This window comes from Amblyomma mixtum, chromosome 3 (genome assembly GCF_055824585.1).
Source record: "Amblyomma mixtum isolate Tamu chromosome 3, ASM5582458v1, whole genome shotgun sequence".
Classification (NCBI taxonomy): Eukaryota; Metazoa; Arthropoda; class Arachnida; order Ixodida; family Ixodidae; genus Amblyomma; species Amblyomma mixtum.
The window spans coordinates 22,809,338-22,833,593 of NC_143014.1; the positions used below are offsets into that span (position 1 = coordinate 22,809,338).

General features: G+C 45.9%; 1 protein-coding gene across 3 annotated transcripts in view; it reads right to left on the reverse strand.

Moving 5' to 3' along the window:
• Unc-115a (actin binding LIM protein Uncoordinated 115a) overlaps positions 1-24,256 on the reverse strand; it is a 99,477-nt gene that overhangs the window by 36,454 nt on the left and 38,767 nt on the right. For 2 of the 3 annotated variants that reach the window (XM_089578352.1, XM_089578351.1), the window contains exons 7-13: positions 19,957-20,047; positions 15,607-15,707; positions 13,360-13,431; positions 8,211-8,379; positions 1,913-1,963; positions 1,777-1,791; positions 1,457-1,624 (exon numbers count right to left, since the gene is read on the reverse strand). In XM_089578352.1, coding sequence (XP_089434478.1) covers positions 1,457-1,624; positions 1,777-1,791; positions 1,913-1,963; positions 8,211-8,379; positions 13,360-13,431; positions 15,607-15,707; positions 19,957-20,047 — 667 coding nt within the window. The remainder of the gene's footprint in view (positions 1-1,456; positions 1,625-1,776; positions 1,792-1,912; positions 1,964-8,210; positions 8,380-13,359; positions 13,432-15,606; positions 15,708-19,956; positions 20,048-24,256) is intronic. The other variant, XM_089578353.1, reaches the window with a different exon arrangement.

The window sequence follows — 24,256 nt, forward strand, 5'->3', positions numbered from 1 at the left end:
ATGGCACAAACATTTTCAGTGACAATATAAACGGCACTAAAATATGCAAGGATGACCCACTTTGCCAGAATTTTATTAAATTAAATCTGCATTGTTCCTGCCCAGGTCATCATGTGCCACATTGAGTAGCAGGTCCAGAAAGCAGAATTTCCAACTTTCATTTAGTGCATGCATCCATGTGTCAGAGGTCCATGCTATCTTCACCCTCAAATGCATTTCCTGGCCTTAGTCAAACCCTCTCATGTCACCGAAAAAATTTAAGCTTGAATGTCAGAGTAAAACGCTCTCTGTGACAATTCACAATTTCATACCCCTGTGACACAGGCAAATTTAACGTCAGTGAGTGACACTCTCCTTTAGTGTCCTTTGAGCACTCTCACATGATTAACTTCAGTGACACTCACTGCACAATGCACTCGGCAGAGAGCGAGTCTGGAGAACTCGGCTTTGACACACTTCATGCTCAGCAGTCAGCTTCTCTGTGTGTCCTCCACAATGCCAGCTCAGCCTTCTGGGAAACAGTTCAGAGCAGTGGGTGCATCTAGCCTGAGCAGATGTGCACCTGCTGCACAGTACACAGTCAATGCTGCGCTTAATATGCTTAATCCCTGTCTCAAGGATGCTGGCAAATGAAACTGCATCTTCTCTTTTCAGGCAGGTCAGTTCAGGGACTATGTGCACATTTCCATGACCTTACAAGATGCTGTCACTGTGCCTAATATATCGACCTGCAGTTTGACGAGTTGTTGCTCAAAGAAATGCTCGTCATGTCATGGATGAACGAATGCAGCGGCTTCACCTTGAGAAAACGGCGAACGAGGAAACTAGGTGCATGCAGAGTAAGCTGCCAAACAAAAGTACAGTCTGAATAACACTTTTCTTCGCATCTAGCACCATGCTGTCTTAGTGGCACTTCTCGAGGCAAAGTGCACATGCTGGCACTGACAATAAATTAACTTGTCTGACACTCATACAAGATTGCCTCCTTCAGCAAAGTTCATAGTATGAGTGTTCCAAAATTAGATAAGTTTGCAGCAAGTGCAACCGTTTGGTAATTTTGACATCCAGCACCACTTGAGCTGCTTTCAGCGGTTGAATGCATCAGCAAGAATGGGTCAATTTGCACGCGTTTGCTTCAAGCCAGCACACAATTTTATGTGTCACTTTGAGAAACAGCCGGTACTGTACCTAACAGGGGTAATCAACATGGGTGCTAAGAACTCCATGACGGTTTTTACACGAAAATACTCTCAAAAAACAAAGTTTGCGGAGAACCCAATGTCCCCTTCCTTGTACGCACACTCCTAGGCTAATGATTATGTAGTGGCATGCTGCATCTAAATACTAGGTTTCAAAGGGACTCAAAGCTGAATCACAGCAGCAATTCACTTCTATTACAGCTGCAGCCACTCCATAACTGTGTCAACACGCTTCTCAAAATGACGAGTGCACATACCTGGATCAGTGTAGGGGAAAGGTGGTGCTGGGAAGTCGTCCCTCTCAATCTTGGGGATTTCGGTGGGCTTTGGAGGCCGGGCACCCGGGAAGTGGGCCAGCTCAATGGGTTCCTCATTGTTCATGTGAGGCGACTTCGGCCGCGGCACACTGGACTGAATGGTGTCCACTGGGCAACCAACAGACCTTGTAAAGCATTCTAGCATCAAACAGGAGGACTGACTATTATGCCGACCTGCAAGCCTTAAAGTAAAAGATCCACACTGTCATCCACAACAGCACCCACTGGGAAAGAGCACATTTTTTTGGTCAAATACGTACCGAGAACCTGCATTCCTGAAATAAAAAACAAAAAATCAAGCTTAGCACATCACAGAAAATCAAGAGAAAGAACATTTCAAATGCAATTCCAAACCTAAAAATTGCTTTTTGGTTGTTTCCATGTGTCAGCACCCACCTTGTTTAGTGTGAGGCTTGATAGGAATTTTTCTACGATTTCCAAGACCATCTAAAAGGAAAGAAAGTCATGACAATCACTTCTCATGGCAGCATATAATGAAAGCCCTTAGACTAATCACACACTAGAATCCCTTTACAGTAAAGTCACTCAGACCAGCTGAAATCTCGACTAGACCAGTGTCTTTAGGATATCAGTTGTTGGTGATGGCACTGCTCTGAGGAAGCCGTCTGGTGATTTCCTGGCTACTTACTAGACACACAGTCCTAGTTTATAAGAGAAACACTTAGGAATATCTGCCATCCTGCTCTGATCGTCCCCTTATGTGATAATTTATTTTTAGTTATCACATGTTGTGTTATGTTTTTGATTTCATTTGTCTTGTAGATGTATCTATCGCATTGATGCGAATACAGAACATTTGCTTCATGGAAACCGTCATGAAAACCATAAGCTGTTTATGAACACAGCGGTCTTCCATGCCCTCAGCGTCTTAGGAGGCAACAGTTCAGAAACACGCGACAGTCAAGCACGACAAAACCACCCATGCAGCTGCCTTATCTACACTTGCCGCCGCTGACTCACGCTTTATGCTGCCCAAGGCTGCAAACATTCACCCTCTTTTCATCCCTTCCCTAATTCTCACTGCACTTGTATAGTTTTTCCTTTCACAGTGGGCTGCATCGCCATCTTTCTGCGTCCACAGCCAGCTTTACTTTTTCTTTTAACCGTGAGCTTTGCATCGTGGCCTCAAGGCCTTGGAAAAGTTTCTCTTGGCAACCCGCAAGCCTGATGGTTAAATCATCTCAAATGTGCCATTTTATCATCTTCAGTAACCGTTTGCCTCCGAGTGTTAGCCTCGCGATTATGCTGTTACATGCCTATGCCTCTGCGATGTCCTAGACTAGCCACGATGTCATTATTCTAAGGTTAGTACCTTGCCATGCACAGACGCTCTTTACTGAAATTGTTCTTTTTATTAAAGATGTCTTCACTATAAAAAAAAAAAAAAATGTCCAGTCATAGTCATCACTACAACGTGAAATAGGACCGCAGTTTAACTTTACTATATCCGAGTTTACTATAGTGGGGTTCTACTGTAACTAGTAACTCAGTTCAATATAAGTAGCTATTGTTGGGTACAACTGAAGAATGAAGCAGCAGATGCCCCTGAAAGGAGGATCTCCAGCCTAAGGCGTCGATCGATTTTCATGACATCATGGTCACTCCCCTTGGACCTGTGAGCGTGACATCGCAGGGGTGGCAGATGAAAGGGAACTAAACACAGCTTAATTGGATTAACCAAAGCATCACAAAAATCAGTCGATGCCATTGGCTGGAGGACCTCCTTTGAGGGCCATCTATCACTTCGTTTTCCGTGTTGTATTCGACTAAAGAAGTTATATACAGCAAAACCTTGTTGATACATTCCCAGTTTATACGATTTCCCGGTTCTTACGCACAAAATCGCAGGCATTAAAAATACGCCATAGAGTAATACCATTTTTCTCCCGGTTAATGCATTCCAGGGTAACATGATTACCCAGCTGCTACGTATAAAATTTCAACAAATCATGGTCACAAATACATTTAGCGACCAGCCGCACATGTGCAAATATACAAGTGGGCCGAATCGGCGGGTGCTCAACATCAAGAGCTGGAATCCAGCGGAAGTAAAAGCAGTGGCTTTTCTACAATGGCTAGGCACAACAGCGCGAAGCGTGCGCGCACACACACACAAAAATTGTGGCCACATACGAGTGGCTCATTCCTGCAGATACAGGACAAAGGCAGCAGCTTATTCTGAGTGGCTAAGGTCAAAGCATCGGAGAACGACAGCAATGTGCTTATATATGAGCGTGCCAGGTCTGAGGAACACAGCATGAAAAGCAAGAACGCTGCGACAACCAGCCACCGCAGCACCTTCTTCCATACGTTGGCACAGTCACTCATGTGTGCACTCATATTGCCTCACTCACACTCACGCCTGTGAGTGCGAGTGAGTGGTCGTGTGATTGAGAGTGAGTGGATGTGGGTTTGGGCGGTCATGAGTGTGGATGTGAGTGTCAGTGGAGATGAGTGTGAGTGCGAGTGAGTGGATGTTAGTGTGAGCAGCCATGAGTGTGAGTGTGGAAGAGTGGATGCGAGTATGAGGGGAGATAAGTGCTAGTAGAGATGAGTGGTGAGTAGACATGAGAGGTGGGTGGACGTGACAGTGAACTTGGCAACTTGTGTTTCGCGATGATGGTATCCGTTTTAACTGTTTCCATGTTGTTGACAACTAAGAGAAGCAAATAATCACTGTTGAGCATACTTGAGGCAGCATAAGACATCATGCTGGTGTCTTTGGACGCCCGAAGCAGAGGATTCCTCTGGCATGGGAACGGCAATCTTTCTTTGCTGTTTGTCTTAATGGTTCACCACGGGCATGGGCGCAGGCTCTTTGTTGGTGCAATGAGCTGCTACGGGTTGTGTCAGACCCTTAGGTCGAAGTTCGCATTGTCACTGCTAGAAAAGTAGATGTCTCTTGCCACGCCTCCTATACGGCTTGAGCTCGTATACGCAGAGTTCCATTGCTTACTGCTGAAACAATGACTGCCCGCTTCTTGTCTATAACTAGCGTAAGGTGGGATCTCAAGCACTGCAATAGATGTACAGGTTTTTTCTGTGCCCGGATGTGTCCACTGCACAGCTCTGCTCTGGCCATAATTTTTTGATTGCACCAAACCCGGAACTGGCAGAGCCTTCCATTGCTGACACGAAGAACCTGACCTACTTGGCCCAACTATTGAACTGCAAAAGCTCGGCTGAAGCTCGGAAACGATGTGAAAATAAAGCGCGTTTTTAGGTAACGCCAGAAGTTCCTGTTTCTATCATGTACTTGAAGAAGCCCTGCGTCAGCATCAGACATGGTGATGCCTTGATGCCGAGGAGATAGCCAAAGTGGTAATATTTGATGTTCTAATCTGTTCCAGAAATGCTTAATTTGTGCTGATGGTGATGAAGCGTCGCAGCGATTTTCGGTAGTGGATATATGAGTGGCATCCAAATTGGCCGCACTCTTTCAGTTCGAACTGAATTCTTCTATACTCGGGAAAGGTTTATGGGGGTTTAACATCCCAAAGTAACTCAGGCTATGAGGGACGCCGTAGTGAAGGGCTCTGGAAATTTCGACCACCTGGGGTTCTTTAACGTGGACTGACATCGCACAGTACATGGGCCTCTAGAATTTCGCCTCCATCGAAATTCGACCGTCGCGGCTGGGGTCAAACCCATGTCTTTGGGGTCAGCAGCCGAGCACCATAACCACTGAGCCACCACTGCGGCACTTGGGAAAGGGATCTAAAATATAAATGTCTCTCAGTATTGTCACATTTTCGCTCGAGAAAAGAGTACAAAAGAAAAGCAGTACAAGCAAATGAAAGCCAATAAGAATCAAGCTAGAAGCACCAGTTTTCATTTCACCTAAGAGTATCCTGCAAGTGAATGATGCTGTTAAAACTGCCGATACCAAGAACACAGTGAAGGAAAATCGTCCGACGGAGTTGGACAATGGACTGCTCACAGAACAGGAAAGAGGTGAGGATTAAGCTACCCCCTGCTCTCTCCAAGAGTACAAAAAAAACTTTTTTTTTTTTTTTAGGGCCATGAAAAGCCTCCCGTATGCATCATGTACGCGGAACGCTGGCTGCCCTGCCAAGTAACAACTGGATACAAGCTTCCGCTGCACATGTGCAAGGCGTGTTTCTGATTTGTTTGTTTGTTTGTTTATTGGGGTTTAACGTCCCGAAGCAACTCAGGCTATGAGGGACGCCGTAGTGAAGGGCTCCGGAAATTTCCACCACCTGGGGTTCTTTAACGTGCACTGACATCGCACAGTATACGGGCCTCTAGAATTTCGCCTTCATCGAAATTCGGCCGCCGCGGCCGGGATCGAACCCGCGTCTTTCGGGTCAGTAGCCGAGCGCCATAACCACTGAGCCACTGCGGCGAGGCCGTTTGTTTGATTTGTGGTGCGCAGTACAGTTGAACCCCTTTATAAGGGACGCGCACCAGGGAGCAGTTTGTGTCTCTTATAAGCAGGGTACCATGTTTTCATTTTGTAACCAGCCCGTATTTCGTATTTAGGCACCCTGCGGCTAAAGAATGCAAAAAAGAAGGCCATAGCATGTAGCAAAAGCTTTATTACATCATTTTCAAGAGCACTTACTTAGTGGGCGCCCACACACTTCATGACCACACCCCACAGCTTTGTCTGATTCTTTTGTTGCTGAAATAATTGTCAATGTTGAATAATGGAATTGAGTGGGCGAGTTGGTTTTCCATCTTGACAGTGAAAGCGCTCAAAAAGACAAGGACGACAGAAAAGGAAAGACATACAAAGCACTTAATTGTTATCGCTTCCATGTATGTCTTTCCTTTTCTGTCGTCCTTGTCCTTTTGAGCGCTTTCACTGTCAAGATGTCAATGTTGGTCTGCTTGAGAGCTATATTCACACTGTTCTTCAGTACTGCTTGTTCCAGCTTGGAAACTACCGTATAGTGTGGAATATAGGTTGAGGTTTTTTCCGAAAAATATTACCAAAAGGTCACCCCTCGACTTATATACCGGCCTTTGGCACAAACTGAATAGTCGTCTGGCAACATGTGTGAGCCGCGGACATTTTGGCATCCGAAGCGTTATCGCTTCCATGTTGATGATTCTTTTCTTCCTCTTTGTCAACCGACGTGGCTGTTACAAAAGAGGTTCGATTAAGGACACATATGGGCCAGCCAAGCTTGTGGGTGCATAGTGTCTCTTATACCCGATTGTCTGTTACATCCATGTCTCTTATAATGGGGTTCAACTGTATTTGGCACTGGGCGAGTATAATGAGGGCGTGAAATGTGATTGTTTTATCTTGGTGTTTTCAATATTGTAAGTGGAATAACTTTTGCTTGCGCGCTCCGATTCCAGCAAGTCTACCCCCACTGATATCCAGACAGCATGAGGAATCTTTTGAACCGGATGCTACGATTTCCTCTAAGAATTTTTGGACAGAATTTTTACCAGCAACATCCTACCGTTTCAGAAGGGCAAAATGGCTCACAAGTTAGCTGCATACACATTCTCAAATGAACGACGTTCCCTCGACCAACAACACAACAGACTCATCATCATCATCAGCCTGACTATGCCCACTACAGAACAAAGGCCTCTCTAATAACTCTCCAATTAACCCTGTCCTTCAACAGCTGCAGCCACCCTATCTCCACAACTTCTCTCATCTCATCCGCCCATCTAACTTTCCGCTGCCCCCTGCCATGCTTCCCTTCCCCTGTAATCCAGTCTATTACCCTGAAGGACCACCGGTTATCTAACCTTCGCATTACGTGCCTTGCCCAAGCCCACTGGCAAGTACACGGGCCTCTAGAATTTCGCTTCCATCGAAATTCAGCTGCCGCGGCCGGGATCAAACCTGCGCCTTTCGGGCCAGCAGCCGAGCGCCGTAACCACTGAGCCACCGTGGCGGGTGCAAATCTATATGTGGGGCTCATTCCAGCCATTTCCCTTTTCATGAGAAACTGGCCTGAGCTTTTTAAAAACACACTGCATCTCCCACGCCACGTAAAGTACTCATAGTCACAACTTGCCTCCGATGTGTTCCTGCGTACTCAAGGACACGTAATTTTCAAGGAAAAATTATTGTTACTCAGACATCGTTCAAAAACGTTTAAGCATCTTAGCTGACAACCAACAGGCACTCATCATCTCGGCAGCAAATGTGGAAGCACACATGCATAACACTGGTTCGGGCCATGGAAGATGCGTGGTATGTGACCACTTCAGAATTCTGGGCAAGAGCAGCAACACTATCACACTTGAACTGATAGAAGCCTATATCATGAAGATTAATGGCTGCGACTGTATCAGCGATTCTTCTGTTCAGCTGTACAACTGTGAAATAGCTTTTCTTGATAAGATGCTGTAAGAATCTGTCTTGGTGTCTGCTGAATGTAACATGCGCGGTTTTTTGAATACGCATGCCTGGTTTGTTTTCTGTTCCTCTCAAATAGTGCCGCGTTCCAAGACTAATATTAGTAGTCAATTTGTACTCGTCCTGCCCCACGTCATGTATGCGTGTTTTTTTTTTTTGTGCAACTTCCCTATGTGAGGAGCTCAAGTACTACCACAAAAAAGGCCAAACTAAAACCTGCATCCCAAATGCAGAGAACACTGATCTGAAAGACAAAAAAGACAGAGAGCAAGTCAAAGCCGCAAGAAAAGCCCCTAAAAATTGCAGAATAGTGGGCAGCACCTGGCGGCCGGTGAAACTGAGGCGACTTGGGTGGGTGCGGCTCAAGAGGCCTGCGCAGATACCCCTGGGTTGGCTCAGCTGTCAGGTAGCTGTAGGCATACACGCGGCTCAGGTCGCTCAGCATTGGCTCTTTGTCCAGCAAACTGCCAGGGCTTGACGACCGGCCATACTGCCAATGACACCCATCTTTCATCAGCTCAGAGAAGCAAACAAACGTTTTCTTTCACCACTACTTCTGCCAATAAACAGGTTTTGCTCCTTAACTGTGGCACATGGCAGAAAGATACTCATTTCAGCAGACATAACGGTTCATCTGTGCAGCACATGTTTGGCAGTGACACTGTGGACAGAGGATGCAGCAACTTGAGCATATTCATGCATGGTGGCATGTAAAACAGAATCAGGAATGCGCATCTTTGGCACCACATTCATGTGAAGAAGCAAAACAAAAATATGCACTACTTTCTTCTTTACACTACTATTTGTTTCTGCTTATCTGTTTGTTAGTTTCAAGCATGAATACACACTTGAAGGGAAGGGCAAAAGGCATGGTAAGCCTGACAAGGCCCATCCCCTGTAAAGCTCACACTTGGCACAGAAAAGCCACATATATATAACTCACTACAGCATGGACAATTTTGCACATACCTGTCACAATAGCACATTGCAATAAATTACAATATACACCTTACAATGATGAATAAAAGAGGAGGCATTCATTAAAGAAAAGGAACCAGTTCTAATTAGATCAATCTGTGTTCTACAAACAGCAATTAACACTTAACTTCTTTCTAAATAAGCCCTTTGTACTTATTTAATAATCTTTGTGCACTTGTCCAGAACCAGGCCCTCTCAAGGTGAGCAGACTACCAGTGAACCTGTCCCAAGCACTTGCATTGGAATGTTTTTCAGGAATGGGTATATCAGGCTGATATACCCATGAATAAATGTAGCATGACACCACAAAGGCAGCAGGAGGCAAAAACGTCATGAGTGCTACCCTCACAAAAAGAAAACTACCTCTTCGCAGCGGTATTTATTTCCGCAGCAAGCATCTAGCAACCTCTCCCCTGAGGAAAGATCAAGCGGCACCATGGTGATAAAGATCGACACACACGGGAAGCTGAGGAGGTTTCGAGACTCCAGTCCGATGCCAGAGGGCAGTTCCACTACCTCTCCATGGATCCGCTGGGACACACAAGTAATCGCATCATCAAGTGCGCATTGGGGGGTCACAGAAAGCTACAGTGCTACAATGCTACAGTGGCAGCACACAGGCACAGGTCACGACTGGAGGCAGTCATCAATTTCAGGGTGCATGAAAGAACAGTCACATTATAACTAGCTGGCAGCCTTAGTGGGCAATGATGCACAGTCTGTATAGACCTCATATGGTCAGTAGGCACTTCTGTACTCAAACTCCACTGCACTGACAGAAGCCTGCACCGCCACAGACTCCAGGCGTGGATGCACACAACCAGTGGTGGGCAAATGCCCTCATTTTTAATTTTCCTCCCTCATCCTCACTTTAGAATCCATGGCCCTCTCTCGACCTCATTTTGAAAAATTATCCGGCCCGCCCTCACCCTCGCTTCGCAAAATCTGCTCCCCTCACCCTTCTTCCCACACTCTCACTAATAGTTGTTTAAAGCTCGAGTTATTTTTTCTAGCCGGCAAATTCTGGCACAATTACTGAGTAATAAACTTATAGGACAGGCCCTCAAAGACGATTGGGGACAAGAGGCTAGATGCTTATATTGTTGTGTGTGTGTGTGTGCACGCGTTTGTGTATTGTTTGAGCCAAATTGTGAGACGAAACCAAGACAGTTATGAGTTGAGCCGCAAAATACCACTCTGCCTTTACTTCTGACGTGCAGTGCATGCATACATGTGCCCTGCACTTATAGTATTTCACTGTTATCTACATGCACCAATAAAATAAGTTAGTGCGTTGTTGTGTCTGTGTACAAAAACAAATATACGTCAAGAATATTCAGAAAATAATGCAGTAGCATTTACCCTGACAATTACAATAAGTGCTAAGCACAGAACAGACTAGGAAGAAGGGAACTTTGTAGGTCGTTTAATTACCATTACTCGATTACACTGCGACAGCATTGGGTCTTCTAACTGAATTTCACTCCCTCTAATCTCCCGCCATCTCGTGCGGCTTCCTCCATGCCCGTCTGATGACACTTCCAGACGCACAGATGGAAGATGATGAAGACCACGTTTTAAAAATGCAGCTTGAGAGACTGGCAGACACACATGACAATGAACTTTATTAGCTGAGTGGGAAGGGTGGAGCCCCTCATAACGCAGCAGGTCAACCCCGCCAGATGGCCGAGTTGGCAGTTTAACACGTGTGAACATGCGTAGGTGACAAAGACGACAAGACTGTAAGCACAGCTCAAAAGCCTGGCAGTTCAAACAGGCAGGATGTTAAGATTTCTGCCAAATGATTGTTCATCTGAGCGAAGTGTATGAACCGACCTACTTTAAACCAGAGTGACAGTCCCTCTTGGTGATGTGCTCAGCCTTCTCTCCCATCTAGTGCTCTCTGTCTTTTTGAGATGTCTTTCGTGGTTTTTTGTCAGACCAACAGGACGTGGCTCATCAGGAAAGAGCAGAGGGGAGTGTTCAGATAGCGCAGGAACAGGCTCGTAGCACGGCTGTTGCTGGGGGTCCGTCAAGGTCTCTCTCGGAGCTCAGCCATCGGCGAACGAAGCCGACAGTGGAGTTCCAGGAAGTGCGGCGATTTCAAGGGCGGTGGTGCGGGTGCACTGTTTTCTGAAACTGGAGCATGCAGGCCTGGCCGACTCGGCGACGGCTGTCACGGAAGACCCAAGTCTTTTGGGTTCCCTCCTGCCCTCCCGTACCGCGCGGCGCTCCGAGCTTACCTTAACAAACCGACCTTAACAAATAAATGTTGTCCAACGCTCGCTTTTAGGCCACAGGGAAGCCACAGTTTGGGGCCTGGTGATTTGCTGACTATGGGCCATCTCATAAATTCAAAGCCCGCCCAGTAATGTCCAGGTACTTCATGAGGAGTCGAAGGGCTGGCAGCTGGTTGTGGCTAGGCCCAGGTTCCAGTAGCCTTGGACTAGCTCTCTGGTGGTGGCTGTGCGTTGGCAGAGAAGGTGATCAGTGGTCTCGTCCTTGCCACAGGCTGGCGACTGGGTTCGCCCGTGGAGGTGATGCCTGACCGCAGTCTAAGAACAGCCAATGTGTAGGCGAAGCAGAAGAGTGTGTTGAACACACTTCAGGTGAGCTTCTCAGGTAGTCGTTTGAAGTGGTCACAAGGTTCATATCTACAGCCTGGATTCTAACCAATTACGGCTTTCTTGACGGCAGCCCTAGAACAGTCAAAGGCCATCACTGCTGCGGAGGCTGAGGAATGAGATCAATGCCATGAGCTGCTTTGGCAAGGTTGTCAGCTTGCTCGTAGCCTGCAACACCAATGAAGGATGGCAACTAGTGAAGGGAGAGCCTGTGGCTGCAGTCTTCCAGAAAATGAACTTGCCTCGGATGATGGCCACTGTGAGAGGGGTAGCCGCCGTCTGACATTCTGGAGTGCGGACCAGGAGTAGCATACAGTGGTGACCGACGGGTGGGATGTCAGCCAGGACGACTGCCACACGGCAAAATCCTCCAAGTTCTACAGTCGCCTGCAGTGAGCATCTGCAGCCCGGCAGCGCTCCATGTGACCAGACCTTGCCACTCCATGGATACGCCACCACCTCCCTCCGCTCTCTCGAACTCTTCCTCTGTCCTTGCAGCTCGATCTCTGTATCTCCACTTGTACTTTTGTATTGCTTCATTCAGCCGCATTTTGTCATAACGCCGGTATTACTAGTGTGTTAATTTCACCATTCCCAGTTCTTTGTCTCATCTATGTAATGTTCTAATCATGTTATTATTCTTAATCTCTGCAAGTGATTGCATTTTGTTACAACTTGATTCAGAGCAGAGTGTTTTGTTGCCGAATCTGCCGCCTACACTCCATGCCTTAGGTCAGCAACTAATCAGGGGTGACGCCTATCGTTGGTGATCAGCAGTCCAAATATTCTTCTTCCACATGTAGGGTGGAATAGTTTGTTGCTCCTCCCCCTCGCTTGAAACTTGCGGAGTGTACAGAGGTGAGCAGGTTGGCCCGATTAACGGCTGTGTCTATTCTATCGGCAGCCGGGATAATTTCCTAAATGAAATTATCTTGCAGTCCCCTCTGCGTGGAGATCGTTGTGAGAAGAATTCTGCTGCACTTTTCGCAGCCTCAATTTCCTGGCACAGTTCATTTTAGTTGCTGCCAGGAGAAGTACCAAACTGACCTGGCTGTTACCAGTGATCAGCAACAGCATGAGTGTAGTCTCTCTGTTACTTCATGTGGCCTTTGTTGGCTATTGATAACTTCAGAGTGTGAAGCTTAAAAGAAGTTACACGCAGCTCAAGACAGCCAAATGCAGGTGCAATGAACAATCGTTTGCACGCAGTGTGGCTCAGTAATGTTGGAACATGTCGACAATAAGGAAAAAGAGCTCACATGTTGAGACTGCTCATTGTGAGGGTGAGAGAGGGCCAGTGGGTGAGCCAATGACTTAACGACGAGGATGAGGGAGGAAAGACGAAAATGATGGCAGTTGCCCATCTCCACCTAGGACACTCTACATTTTTTTAAAAACATGGTTTACTTAGTTGGGATGCCCTGTACAATTTGTACTCAATAAATGTCTAAGTGCAAGTGTAACACCTGGGTAGTTTATGCCTCCCTGCTGTCTTTGTTGCAACATACTACCCTTCTAAAAGCGGTACCACCTTGCCCAGATTTCTGCTTTTTCAACTGATATCTGTTTCACATACAGCTATAGTAAATTATTTATCTAAATAAATTGGAAAAGTGTTGCCAGCAACTTGACAACATTTCCTTTAAAGCAATTATCTCCTTTAGAAATAAGACTTAAATGTTCTGAGCCAGTGCACTTCAAGAATGGTAAGCACAGAATAGTAAGCACACACAGAATGCATCCTGCTAAACTGAAACACGGCCTCTTCTAGGAGACTGGGCCACAAAGTAGCCGCAAATGCCTGGATGCATCACTGCCACCACTCAGGAAGCAGCACTGGTACAAGCACAGATGCATATGCAACAAACCTGAATTTTCAAAGAGTCGTGTGGGCTGGCAGAACGGAAGCTCTTCGGGCTGGGAGGATGCGTGCCAACAGTCTAACAGAGAGACAAGCAGGGAGAGAGGGGCCCATGCACCAAAAGTACACAGTCAGGCCAAGGCTCCACAACACTAAAGCTACAGCAGCAAACCAGTCAGGCAACAGCAGAGCAGTCTGCCTGGCACCGCTGCCGGTTTGTAACTGTCAAGCTTGCCGTCCAACATACTACCTTCATACATTATGTGGAACACACAATTAGCTTCACAAGAAGAGACATGTTCAAACAACAAGTACCAGAAGGTGCTGCCAGCGCTTGGTTCACACCTATCAGGGTCAAGCCTGCTCAAGACACTGCACTAGAAGCAATGAGTTCAGCCAAGAAACAGCCACCCCATGCCCCCATCAGCCACTCACTAGCATGCAACTCCCTGAAACAAGGGCAGCACAAGCTGCTGTGAACAAGGCACACTTTGTTGCTGCCCACTAGACAAACATTTCCTGAGAATTATGCCAACTTGAAGAAAAAGCACTCACACTGAGGTGGGATCTGTGCGAATCAGCAATCATTTAAGCAAGTGAACACACAAAAGTAACTTGCTAAATTCACTACTACAAGGTTAAATAAAGCTGTTACGATGGAACCATGAGCCCTACCGAAATAACTACAAAAGCAGTTATTTCCTCATATGATTTCTTAAGAATTCATGCATACACACCCCCTGCCCCTTCCATGGAAGCATCTAATTGCCCACCCCAACCTACTGCCTCATTACAGCTGAAATCCACCGACAGAGAAGTTGGTGGTAGGATTTGCTCACTACAGTAGAATCTTGATAAGATGTGCACAATTCCAAACACTCTTCAGTGTGCCACTATGGATGATACGAACATGCGAGCCACGGCCTTACTAACCTCAAGCACTCAGTGCACACCTCACAATCATCGCCTGTCATGTGGTGCGCACAGCGAGCAATGGCACGATCACTAGTCGCGGTGTACGCACAGGGAGCAGCAGCACGCATCGCCAACACCACAGAGTGAGCACGGGCACACACAGCTCACACATACGCACCGCGAATGGTGAGCTATGGTCACGTGGCCGTAAATAAATTACCTGCGTGAATGCATTTCCCATGCTTCTGCACAAGGATTTTCTTTGCTCTGGATGATACAAACATATTTGCGGCCCCATAAGGTTCGCATCATCAAGATTCTACTTATTTCATACTATGCTACCTTCCCCAGCATGCATAACTGCACTATTTCTTCTATCAAATGTGCAACCAATGACCAGTAGCATAACCATGCACTGAGTGCCCGTGTGCTATCTAGTGGTAATGAAAATGCTCGACAAGTAAGCACCATGCCAGTTCTCGTATCAACCGTTTAATGCCCAAATTAAGAAGGAATAAAATTGAAAAAATCACTTCCTCCACATTATGCTACCTAATCTGCCCATATTCACAAGCCAATATAAAAAGTTTGTTAGCAGCGGTAAAACTTGAGAAACCAGTATATATGCGCTTATATGCAAATATAACTTATATGCACTCAATTTTCCATTCGGTTCACTGAAGGCCTCAAGAAGATAGTAATATCCCTGTCACATGGCCCCACCTAACTACCTTAACCTCAGGGAGCTCTTACCCAGAAGATGTAGCATGCAGTGTTGCATGGCAGTCCTTGTTGGCACAAACAGCCTAGTGTGTACAAAAGAGAGCACTGCTGTGTCAAGGAAACAGCTTTTCATTAACACAATTCCTTGCCTCAGGATTCACTGCATTTGACCTGTTCTGTGCCGACAGAAACTGCACAAAAACTGCTTGGTTCGACTTAAAAATCCTTTTTTGCTTGTACAAACTAGAAATAAGCAGCACATAATGGCCCCCTGGTGGCAACTGCAGAAAGTTCCAAACAGGCCAGGTGACACCCTTCTCCATTCTCTTGAGAACAAACTTGCTTGGAAGCTGTGCATGCCTTTTGATGAAAGGGGTCTGAGGTGGCCAAGGAACAGGATTATAGAAATTATCTTAGAAAAAAAAAGGGCATTCTGAACAAAATTACATATAAACACACTACGGAGAAATTTCAAATCAGCTGCTACCTCCAACACTGATGCTTGGTGCAGACACTTCATGCAACAAGCAAGGCCCTACCAAACTCGACAGAGCCAACAGCAATAGTGGGGAACATGCGGGATGCTCTGCAGTGACGGGCAACAATGAGACCTTACCTGCTCCTCGGCAACCGCGTCTTTTTGGGAGTCGTCCAGTTTCCTGTCTTCCATTTTGCCATCGGGACCTGGACCACAGCGCGGATGCCAGATGGCGCCTCCTGCAGCATGCGTTGAGTTTCCTCATCACCAACAGATCAACACTGCAAGCTGCTTTTTTTGCAGCACAAAATATTGCCAACTGCTCAACATGCTGCCTTAAAGCTAGCAGGTATTGAATGAAGATACGCCACTATAACAGATGCATGAACACTCCCCACATGCACCTGCCATTGCATACTGCCCCTGTCATTACTGTGCACTCTTAACATGCGCAAGATTTCAAACAGAACAAAGCCGCAATGCTATATTACATTAAAGATAACACAAATCTATTTGAAAGAGGTAATATGTACCAAAAAAAAGTATCTGTGCACTGCTTTTGTATGTGCACTGAAATAAAGTGAAAGCAATGCTTTTTTTTTTTTACACAAGGCAATCAAGTAAATGAAGGTTTCTCTTCATTAAAAGACAGCAGCACTGAAATTGTGACAGTTAAAAGCCAGACACTTATATTTTCCTCAAGCATAACAGGATGTGTGTAACAAGCTCTTGGAGCAAGATAGTGCAGCTAAGACAGATATCACCACATTATGTTACTTGTGCACTCTTAGACTTGAGGTTTGTACATTTCCCAGCAAAAGTGATGTTACACAGTCGAACCCAATTATATAGAACTTGGTTAGATTGAATTATCCTTTATATGAAACAATTTCTGAGCCCGTAAAGCTGCAATGTGAATGTATAGGAAAATATACAGCTACATCATACAAAAATTAGCCGTCACATCCGATAGATCCCAACCTTCGAGCAATGCCGGTCGACTCAAGAAGCTGGCTTTCTGTCAGCACATCTCCAAAGGTTAGCTTTTCAGCATGGACCTGTGGGTACTATTGGTGCTGTGGTGCTACGTAACACGCGCAGACCAATGAGGACGTGGATATATCATGACGCAGGTGGCGGGCGCATACCTGGCCAACCAAAATACGCGTTTTTAATGCATTGCACCAGTTGTGCCTGAGTTGTCATGCAGTTCTCAAGTACAGTGCATCGTGCTGCCATCGGCAATCTCACATGGTTTTTGTTGTCTCTGTGTACGCGTGATGGCAGCCGCAAATGGCAGAACCTCCCCTTTTCTATGAAACTGGAAATTATCAAGCAAGCTGAACGAGGTGAGAGAAATTCAAAATCGCAACAGTGTAAAAGATTCCGAGAAGCACGCTGAGCACCATTTTTAAGAACAAGGCTGACGTTCAGGCTGAACCGGAGAAGAGACCCGGCGGAAAAGAAAAGCAAGTCTCTGTGATGCTTGCAGAACACGCTTTTGGTTCCAGTGACCAATCAAAGACCACAGATGACCTACGAACTTTTTGCCCAACGGCTGATATCTTAGAAAGATGACCCAGTGGGCCAAGATTGCAACGTCTGCCTCATCATAGACAATGGCTGTGTCCACATTTCGGCAATACTGCACTTCGCTTCCTGCCGCCAAACGCTTCAACCACTGGACTAGGGGATAATCTGCACGGTGAAGGTTGGTTGTAGGACACGTCTGAATGAATGGCTCCTGCAAAACCTGAGGACAGGAAGAGACCTAAAAAATCAACTTCTTAGGTGCCCCGTATATGCAGAGTGTGTCGTGGAATGATGTCAAAAATGCAACTACACAGAAATGCTTCCGACATTCTGGTCCCTGCTTTCTCCAGAGAAGATGGAGCAATTTCTTTGTCGGGCGAGCTCAATGAAGCCATCGGAGGTCTTGATGATACGTGGGTCCACTTGTACAAATTTCCTGGTACTATTTGTGATGGGGCAGCCATAGGCAACTTTTTCTCTGCGGACGACAACGCTGAGACCGCGGGAGAGCTTGCAGATGAAAACACAATTGTCAAAGTCGCGGTTTACCAGCAAACCACTGTTGCTTTGCTTTTTTTCTTTTTGGGGGTTTAATGTCCCAAAGCGACTCAGGCTATGAGGGACGCCACAGTGAAGGGCTCCGGAAATTTCGACCACCTGGGGTTCTTTAACGTGCACTGACATCACATAGTACACGGGCCTCTAGAATTTCGCCTCCATTGAAATTCCACTACCGCGGCCAGGATCAAACCCGCGTGTTTCGAGTCAGCAGCTGAGTGCAATAACCACTGAGCCACCGTGGCAGCCCTCGCCTGATGCAAATTGTGACGAGGATTTGAAAGAGCCTGTGCCCACGTGCTTCGACATGCGCCATGCACTCAGCATGGTCCATCACTGCTGCGCGTTGATGGAAGGCTGCAGTCCCAGCTGTACGGAGTCCATCGAAAACATTGAAAAATGTGCTCTCTCTGGGGCAATGATTATGAAGAAACACGAAAAATTCACAACTTTTAGAGCAGCTCTTAGGCGCCCGTTTCTGCGTTTCGCAGCATCGCCGTCATTGTTGTCCACTGTAATTAGGAGAAGGTAAAAGCGCAACCTCCCCCCTCCGTAGCAAGAAAAAAAAAAAGAAAAGCGCCGCACGGACACCTCTCGCCGGCACATGTCGTAAAACGGGGGGGGAAGGGACCCCTGGAGAGCCACTAGCGTTGTGTGTGTGGCTGCCCACTCTCCCACTGTTCGCCGAGACGTCCGAGATGTTTCTACGCGATGTTGAGGGAGAGGGCGTAGCCTTGCGTGCGCTAAGAGATGGCCTCCACCTCTTCACTTGCGCGACGGTGGCGGCGGCGCCACGACAGAAAGTCCCAGATGCTCCTCGAAGCCACTTCTGGCCTTCGACCAATGAAGACGTGCGCCCAGCGCAAGAAGGAGAAGGAGACTGCACAGCCGACACTATGTGCACGCCTGCCTTGGCGCGAAGAACAGACAGACGTGAAGAGAGCCTATATAAGAAGGCCGTTGACCGCCCGAGCCGCCATTTAAGCTTCAGAGAACAAATTGTGTTTTGTTTGTTTGCCTCTCTCTCTTGTGGTAGTGCACTTTAAGTTGCTATAATTCTTTTGTATTGTAATCTCTCTCAAGTGTAACTTTACTGTTAGTGGAGTGTTTCTTGAAGAAGGAATATATCTGAAAAATAACAAGTTGTCTGTAATTGTACGTACATGTCTTGCCCGCATTCTTTGTCTCAATCTATCGAAAAGCTGAAACAGCTGATGAGCTGCGCTCAAATTTCGCATTAGGAAATAACGTAACCGTCGGCAATTTTTTTCACTCGGTAACCTGCGTGCAGTAAGTGGCTATCATAGAAATACGGTAGAACCTGAATAATATGGCCCCCGTTAATTTAGAAATTGAGATAATTCAGACTGTCACCGGAGTCCTGCCAAACGCCCATTCAAGTCTATGGTGTCAGAAGCTCGTTTATTCGGACAGGCCCCGAAAGGGGCGCTACGTCGAGATACGACGTGCTGAACAGGCAATTGTCCAGATAGTCGTACACAGGCCTGAACTACATGTTACATTGCCTCCCGCGCCACTCTGATGTGCGTGCAAAGGCAGGCGTGTTGATGGTCGGCAGGTTCCTGTCGATAGGTCGAGAGAGAATCCGGCCATTCAGTTTTGTTTTCGAAACTCTGCCGTTAGCCTGAGGCATGCCGGTTATCTGCTGTGCATATCAGTGAGCCAGCCAAGCAGCACACAGTTTGGTACAACGACGCCTTGTTGCTGATGTTTGTTGTTTGTTTGTTTTTCGAAGGCGTCTCGCCGCTCCGGCACCAATGAACGTTTCCCTTGTTTCCACCTACATCATATATTTTCGTTCAAGCACACCAAAACTCTGCCCTCGTCACATGCTGTTCACCTTAGTGCAGTGAAGCCTCCTCACGTGCGACGTCACATGCAAAGAAGCTATAGCGCTACCCTGTCAGACGCTGAAAGCAGCCGCGGAGGCGCATACCATCGTAGAGCAGTTCTGCTTCCGACACTCCCGACAGCGTGCACGAATTAAAAAAAAACTCCGAGCAATAGCTGTTGTCACACAGTTTGTCTTAAAAGAATGTAACAACTGTCCAGGTTCCCACCAAATAAATTTCACTTTCACGCGAACGGTTTTTGGTAGTTTTGAGGGGCCATCAATAATTCGACAAACAGAAAATTTCAATTTTTTTTCCACTCCCTTGAAGTCCGAATTAACGATTCCATCTCAAAGAGTTTGTGTGTTATTAAATTTACCACTACTTTTACATCAAACTCGCAGGTGTGTTTTTGAATATATGTGGGTTCGACTGTAAAAGACTTTCCATGTTTGTGACTCTGCAGTCCTTTTTCAGTAACAGGGAAACATTGTTCTCGGGAGCACATTGTTCCTTGCCAATATAACCAGCCAACAGGACATACCTTGCAGGTACATCTCCTCGCCATCCCCAAATGGGTCTCCGCACTTGGAACATCGAGCACAAGTTGGATGAAAGTGGTGGTTTTCGCCAGCCTGCAAATATATACAGATTGCGTTGAACCAAGCCTGGATACTACTGTCAGAGGTGAAGGAATGCTAGACACAGCTTCACCTATTTTCTGTTTACTGCCACAAAATTGAGTTCACAGTCTCTAGACTATGCCCACTGTTCTCCATCTGGTCAAAGTGGTTTTTGAAGACAAAAACAATTGGCACTTCCTGAACTAACAGCTTGACTGGTGAGGTTACTTGCACGCTGGTGTGCAAACAACAGAACCAGTGCAGGTGGTATTTATTCCACCAGACGCCATCTCCTAGCTTGGTATGGACGCCATCTCCTGGCTTGGCATTTACCACATTTACTCGCGTAATTTGCACACTTTTTTTTTCTTTAAATTAAGCCTTCAAAAAGCGGGTGTGCAAATTAGACAGAACTGTGAACACATCCTAAAAAAAACCCTACAAAGGTCATAGCACACAATATACACTGTATATTGCTGCCTATACGTCGACCCCCACCCTCCCCCCGAATTTGCACCCCTCATTGTACAAATAAAAAGCTGACTCCACACAGAAGGCTTATACCCCCTGCCGTCCCGCCCCCATGTTATGTAGTTCCCCTTGGGATGGCATGACTGTGCGTGCACAGCTTAAAGCAATAAACGCGCAATGATACAATCGTTAAACCAACAGACAGATGGAGATAACAAGCAACAAAACGGCACCTTTGCATGCAGCCCAGCTGACCAGCGAAAAACAAACGGTTTGGTAGTCTCAGATTTTTAGCCCATACGCAACTGTTTGTCCAGGAAAGCGACTGCCAGGTAAACGGAGTGCAAGTCCCCTCGCCGGAGCATAAAATATGCACGAACCTGGCTAATAAATTAGGATTTAATTTAATGGGGTTTAATGTCCCAAGGCAGCTCAGGCTGTGAGGGACGCCGCAGTGGAGGGCTCCGGAAATTTCGACCACCTAGAGCTCTTTAACATGCACTGACATCACACAGTACACGGGCCTCTAAAATTTCATCTCCATGGAAATGTGACTGCTGCTGCCGGGATCAAACCCAAGTCTTTCAGGTCAGCAGCTGAGCACCATAACCACTGAGCCACCATGGCGGCTAATAAATTAGGAGTGTGCAAATTACACGAATAAATACTGTAAATGATAGCACAATAATTAACAATTTGCCCGATTCTAACGCGCACCTTTTTTCCGGAAAAAACTGCCGAAAAATGACATGCTCTTTAGAAATAAAATACGCCAGCAACAATCTATTGTAATCGGCATCACAAAATGGCGGCTTAATACAGTGCATTAATATTGTTGATACTGCCTACCTAGCCTACCGCAGTCGTGGATACCAATAGGCCTCACACACATCTGAAGTGTACCGTCAGCAAGGCGCTGACCTGTACTCGAGCCAACACAGAAACGTTGGCTGCGAAGACACACAGAGTTCACGACACAGGGCTTAAAAAAAAGAAGACCTTGTGTGCGTAGGCTTTCTAAGCATACTCTGGCACAGCCATGGGAAGCCCCGTGCAAAGCGTGCAATCGTCTTTGAAGCTCCACTTCACGGCACATAGCATCTTGGCACTCTGCCGAGTTCGCCGAGTGCATCACCGCTGCCGGAGCTCCCATCGAAAGATAAACGCACCATGATATGACTGGAGTGCAGCATCTGGGCGTGCTGCCAAGGCCTGTACTAGGGAGACTTACCAGGGTGCCAAAGAGTGAGCAGAGAAAAGCTTGTGCTTCAAAATAGGGCCATCTTGTGTATCGCAGCATGAAAATATGGTGGGTGTTTTTATCCTAGTCATTGCACCGGCCAGAGGAAGCAAGCGCAGTTTTGCTGCAGAGATCTCTCTTTTCCCATGGTGCTTGCTATTCTGGTGTATAGACTGCATCCTGCCCAGTAAACAGCTCAGCTGGTAGTCAGTGTCACACCCTGTCTGTTTCTGTCAGTACTCCATACTGCTTCGAAAATACTGTCGGGGATCCCCACAACATGAGAGTGGCAACGAAAGCGCACAACCTTGCAAATGCCTGGTGCTTCCAGACCATAATTTTGGAAGTGAAAACTGCACTCGAGTTCTCTAATATGTGCCCGTGAAAACAGGTGAACATTGTCACATGATGCATACAGACGTCAGGATCTCTAGTAGTGCCTTTGCCCCCAACGGTACCTTTGTGCATTATAAAAACAAATCAAGAGGAGACACGGGTTTCAAAAATAAAAACTTTCATTACAGACATCAAAATAACATTGGGTGTATATATGTATTTCTTTCTACTGGTGTCAAAAATAAAATTAGTTTCAGTATGTCTTAGTTAGTTTCCATATGACGGAAAAATAACTGCAGCATAACTAGGTAATTTCTTAAGGGTCATTAAGAAACTTTCCTTATATTTTATAGTTCCGAATGAAATGAAGCTGTAGCCTGAGACTTGCCATGCAGAGCAATGCTATTTTTGCTATTATTAAGGTACATCATCATATAAAAATGTTCAATTATGTTGAAGCACCATACTTATAAAATATATACCTAGATGGCATTATTGTTCACAAAATTTGATACGTTCGACTCAACCGTAAAAACCAGCACAGCTCCAGTTTAGTTCTTTCTGAATCCAATGGTACAAGATTAATTGAAACTGCACCATAAAGGCATGATGAAAACTTCTGCAAGGCTAGTCATGTTGGCAAAAAGCATGAAGTTCCGAAAATTGCATTTTAAATGCATGCACCAGCCATTCGGAGGTCGTAGAGGCCTCAGAAAACAGCCGAATGCGGACATTCCGAGAAGATTTCACAAAAATTACAGGATTGCACTTAAGTCTGTAAAAAAATGGAAATGAGAAAGCCTTTCATTCTTCTTTCTCCCTCCCTTTTACATTTTTATTTTATGGGGAATAGGCTTAACAATGTCGACATTCATGGCTATCGTGACGTCCAAATGACCTCCATGGGACTCAAACCCGCAACCTTCACACAACTCGAACCCACAATCTTCACGTGGCTGGAACCCACAACATTCATGGGACTCGAACCCACAACCTTCACGGGACTAAAACCCGCAACCTTTGCGGCACTCGAACCCACGACCTTCACAGGACCCAAACCTACGACCTTCACTTGGCGCGAACCCATGACCTTCACCAAAATCAAGCCCACGACTTTTTTTCACTACCGCTATCATCAATCTGCCCTCACTACTAGCATCATCATTGCTATCATCATCACTATCTCCAGCATTATCACTATCAGTAGCTATCATTATCACTACCACTACCATCACTATCTATCTCTAGCACTATCGTTATCACTATCACTACCACTATCTCTAGCACTGTCAATATGAGTAGCTATCATTATCACTATCTATCACTATTTTTTACTATCTATTGACTATCATTACATATGTGTTGCTTAATCAACTTTTACATTTTATTTTAATTACCATACAGCTTATGACTGACAGTTCATGCAGACACTTTTGCGGACAACTTCCGTCGACATCACTCATGAGCCAAGAAAGGCTTATGCCTTAATAGTGAGTAACACCAGGATGTAGGAAAGATCACCAGTTTTCAAACAAGATCAAGATGGCAGCCATCGGGGACGTGGTTGTGGGAGTTCTGCCACATTTGCTCCAAAATAGGCATTTTGGCGCTTCGGAAGTTCCAAATATATCAATTTTTTTAGCAGCCAGAGGTCGAATTAGACCTTGCAACTTCATAGGTTGGTATTTTAGAGTATACTGAGCCTGAACATGCCATTTTTTTTTAATCTAAATTTTTGCACTTTTTTTTACCATCTTAAGGCCTGCGTCTCTCCTTGAAGCCTTTTTGAAAAGACTGAAAACAATCAGTGTGCACTTGGTTCCACTTCTGTTTCTGACTCTTAGTTTTTCTTTTTTCCCCCTTTTTTTTGTCGGACCAGACTACACTTTTCTGCTTTCCTACTATTGCATTTAATAAAAAATAAAGATCTTAATTAAGTCCTAGTAGTCAAACAGTCCCTAAAGACCTCACTCTACAATGTATGACCTAACACAAGTGATGACATATGTCGTAATGTCAACACAACTCAACTTGGGCCCCTCTACGACTGTATACATGAAAATGCAATGCAAGACTACTTTTAAAATTGCAGCAAAAAACTTATGGGGACAGAAAGTGAGAAAGTGTTCTGCATCCTCACTTGTTTCACAACTTGATTTAAAATTCAGTTCATG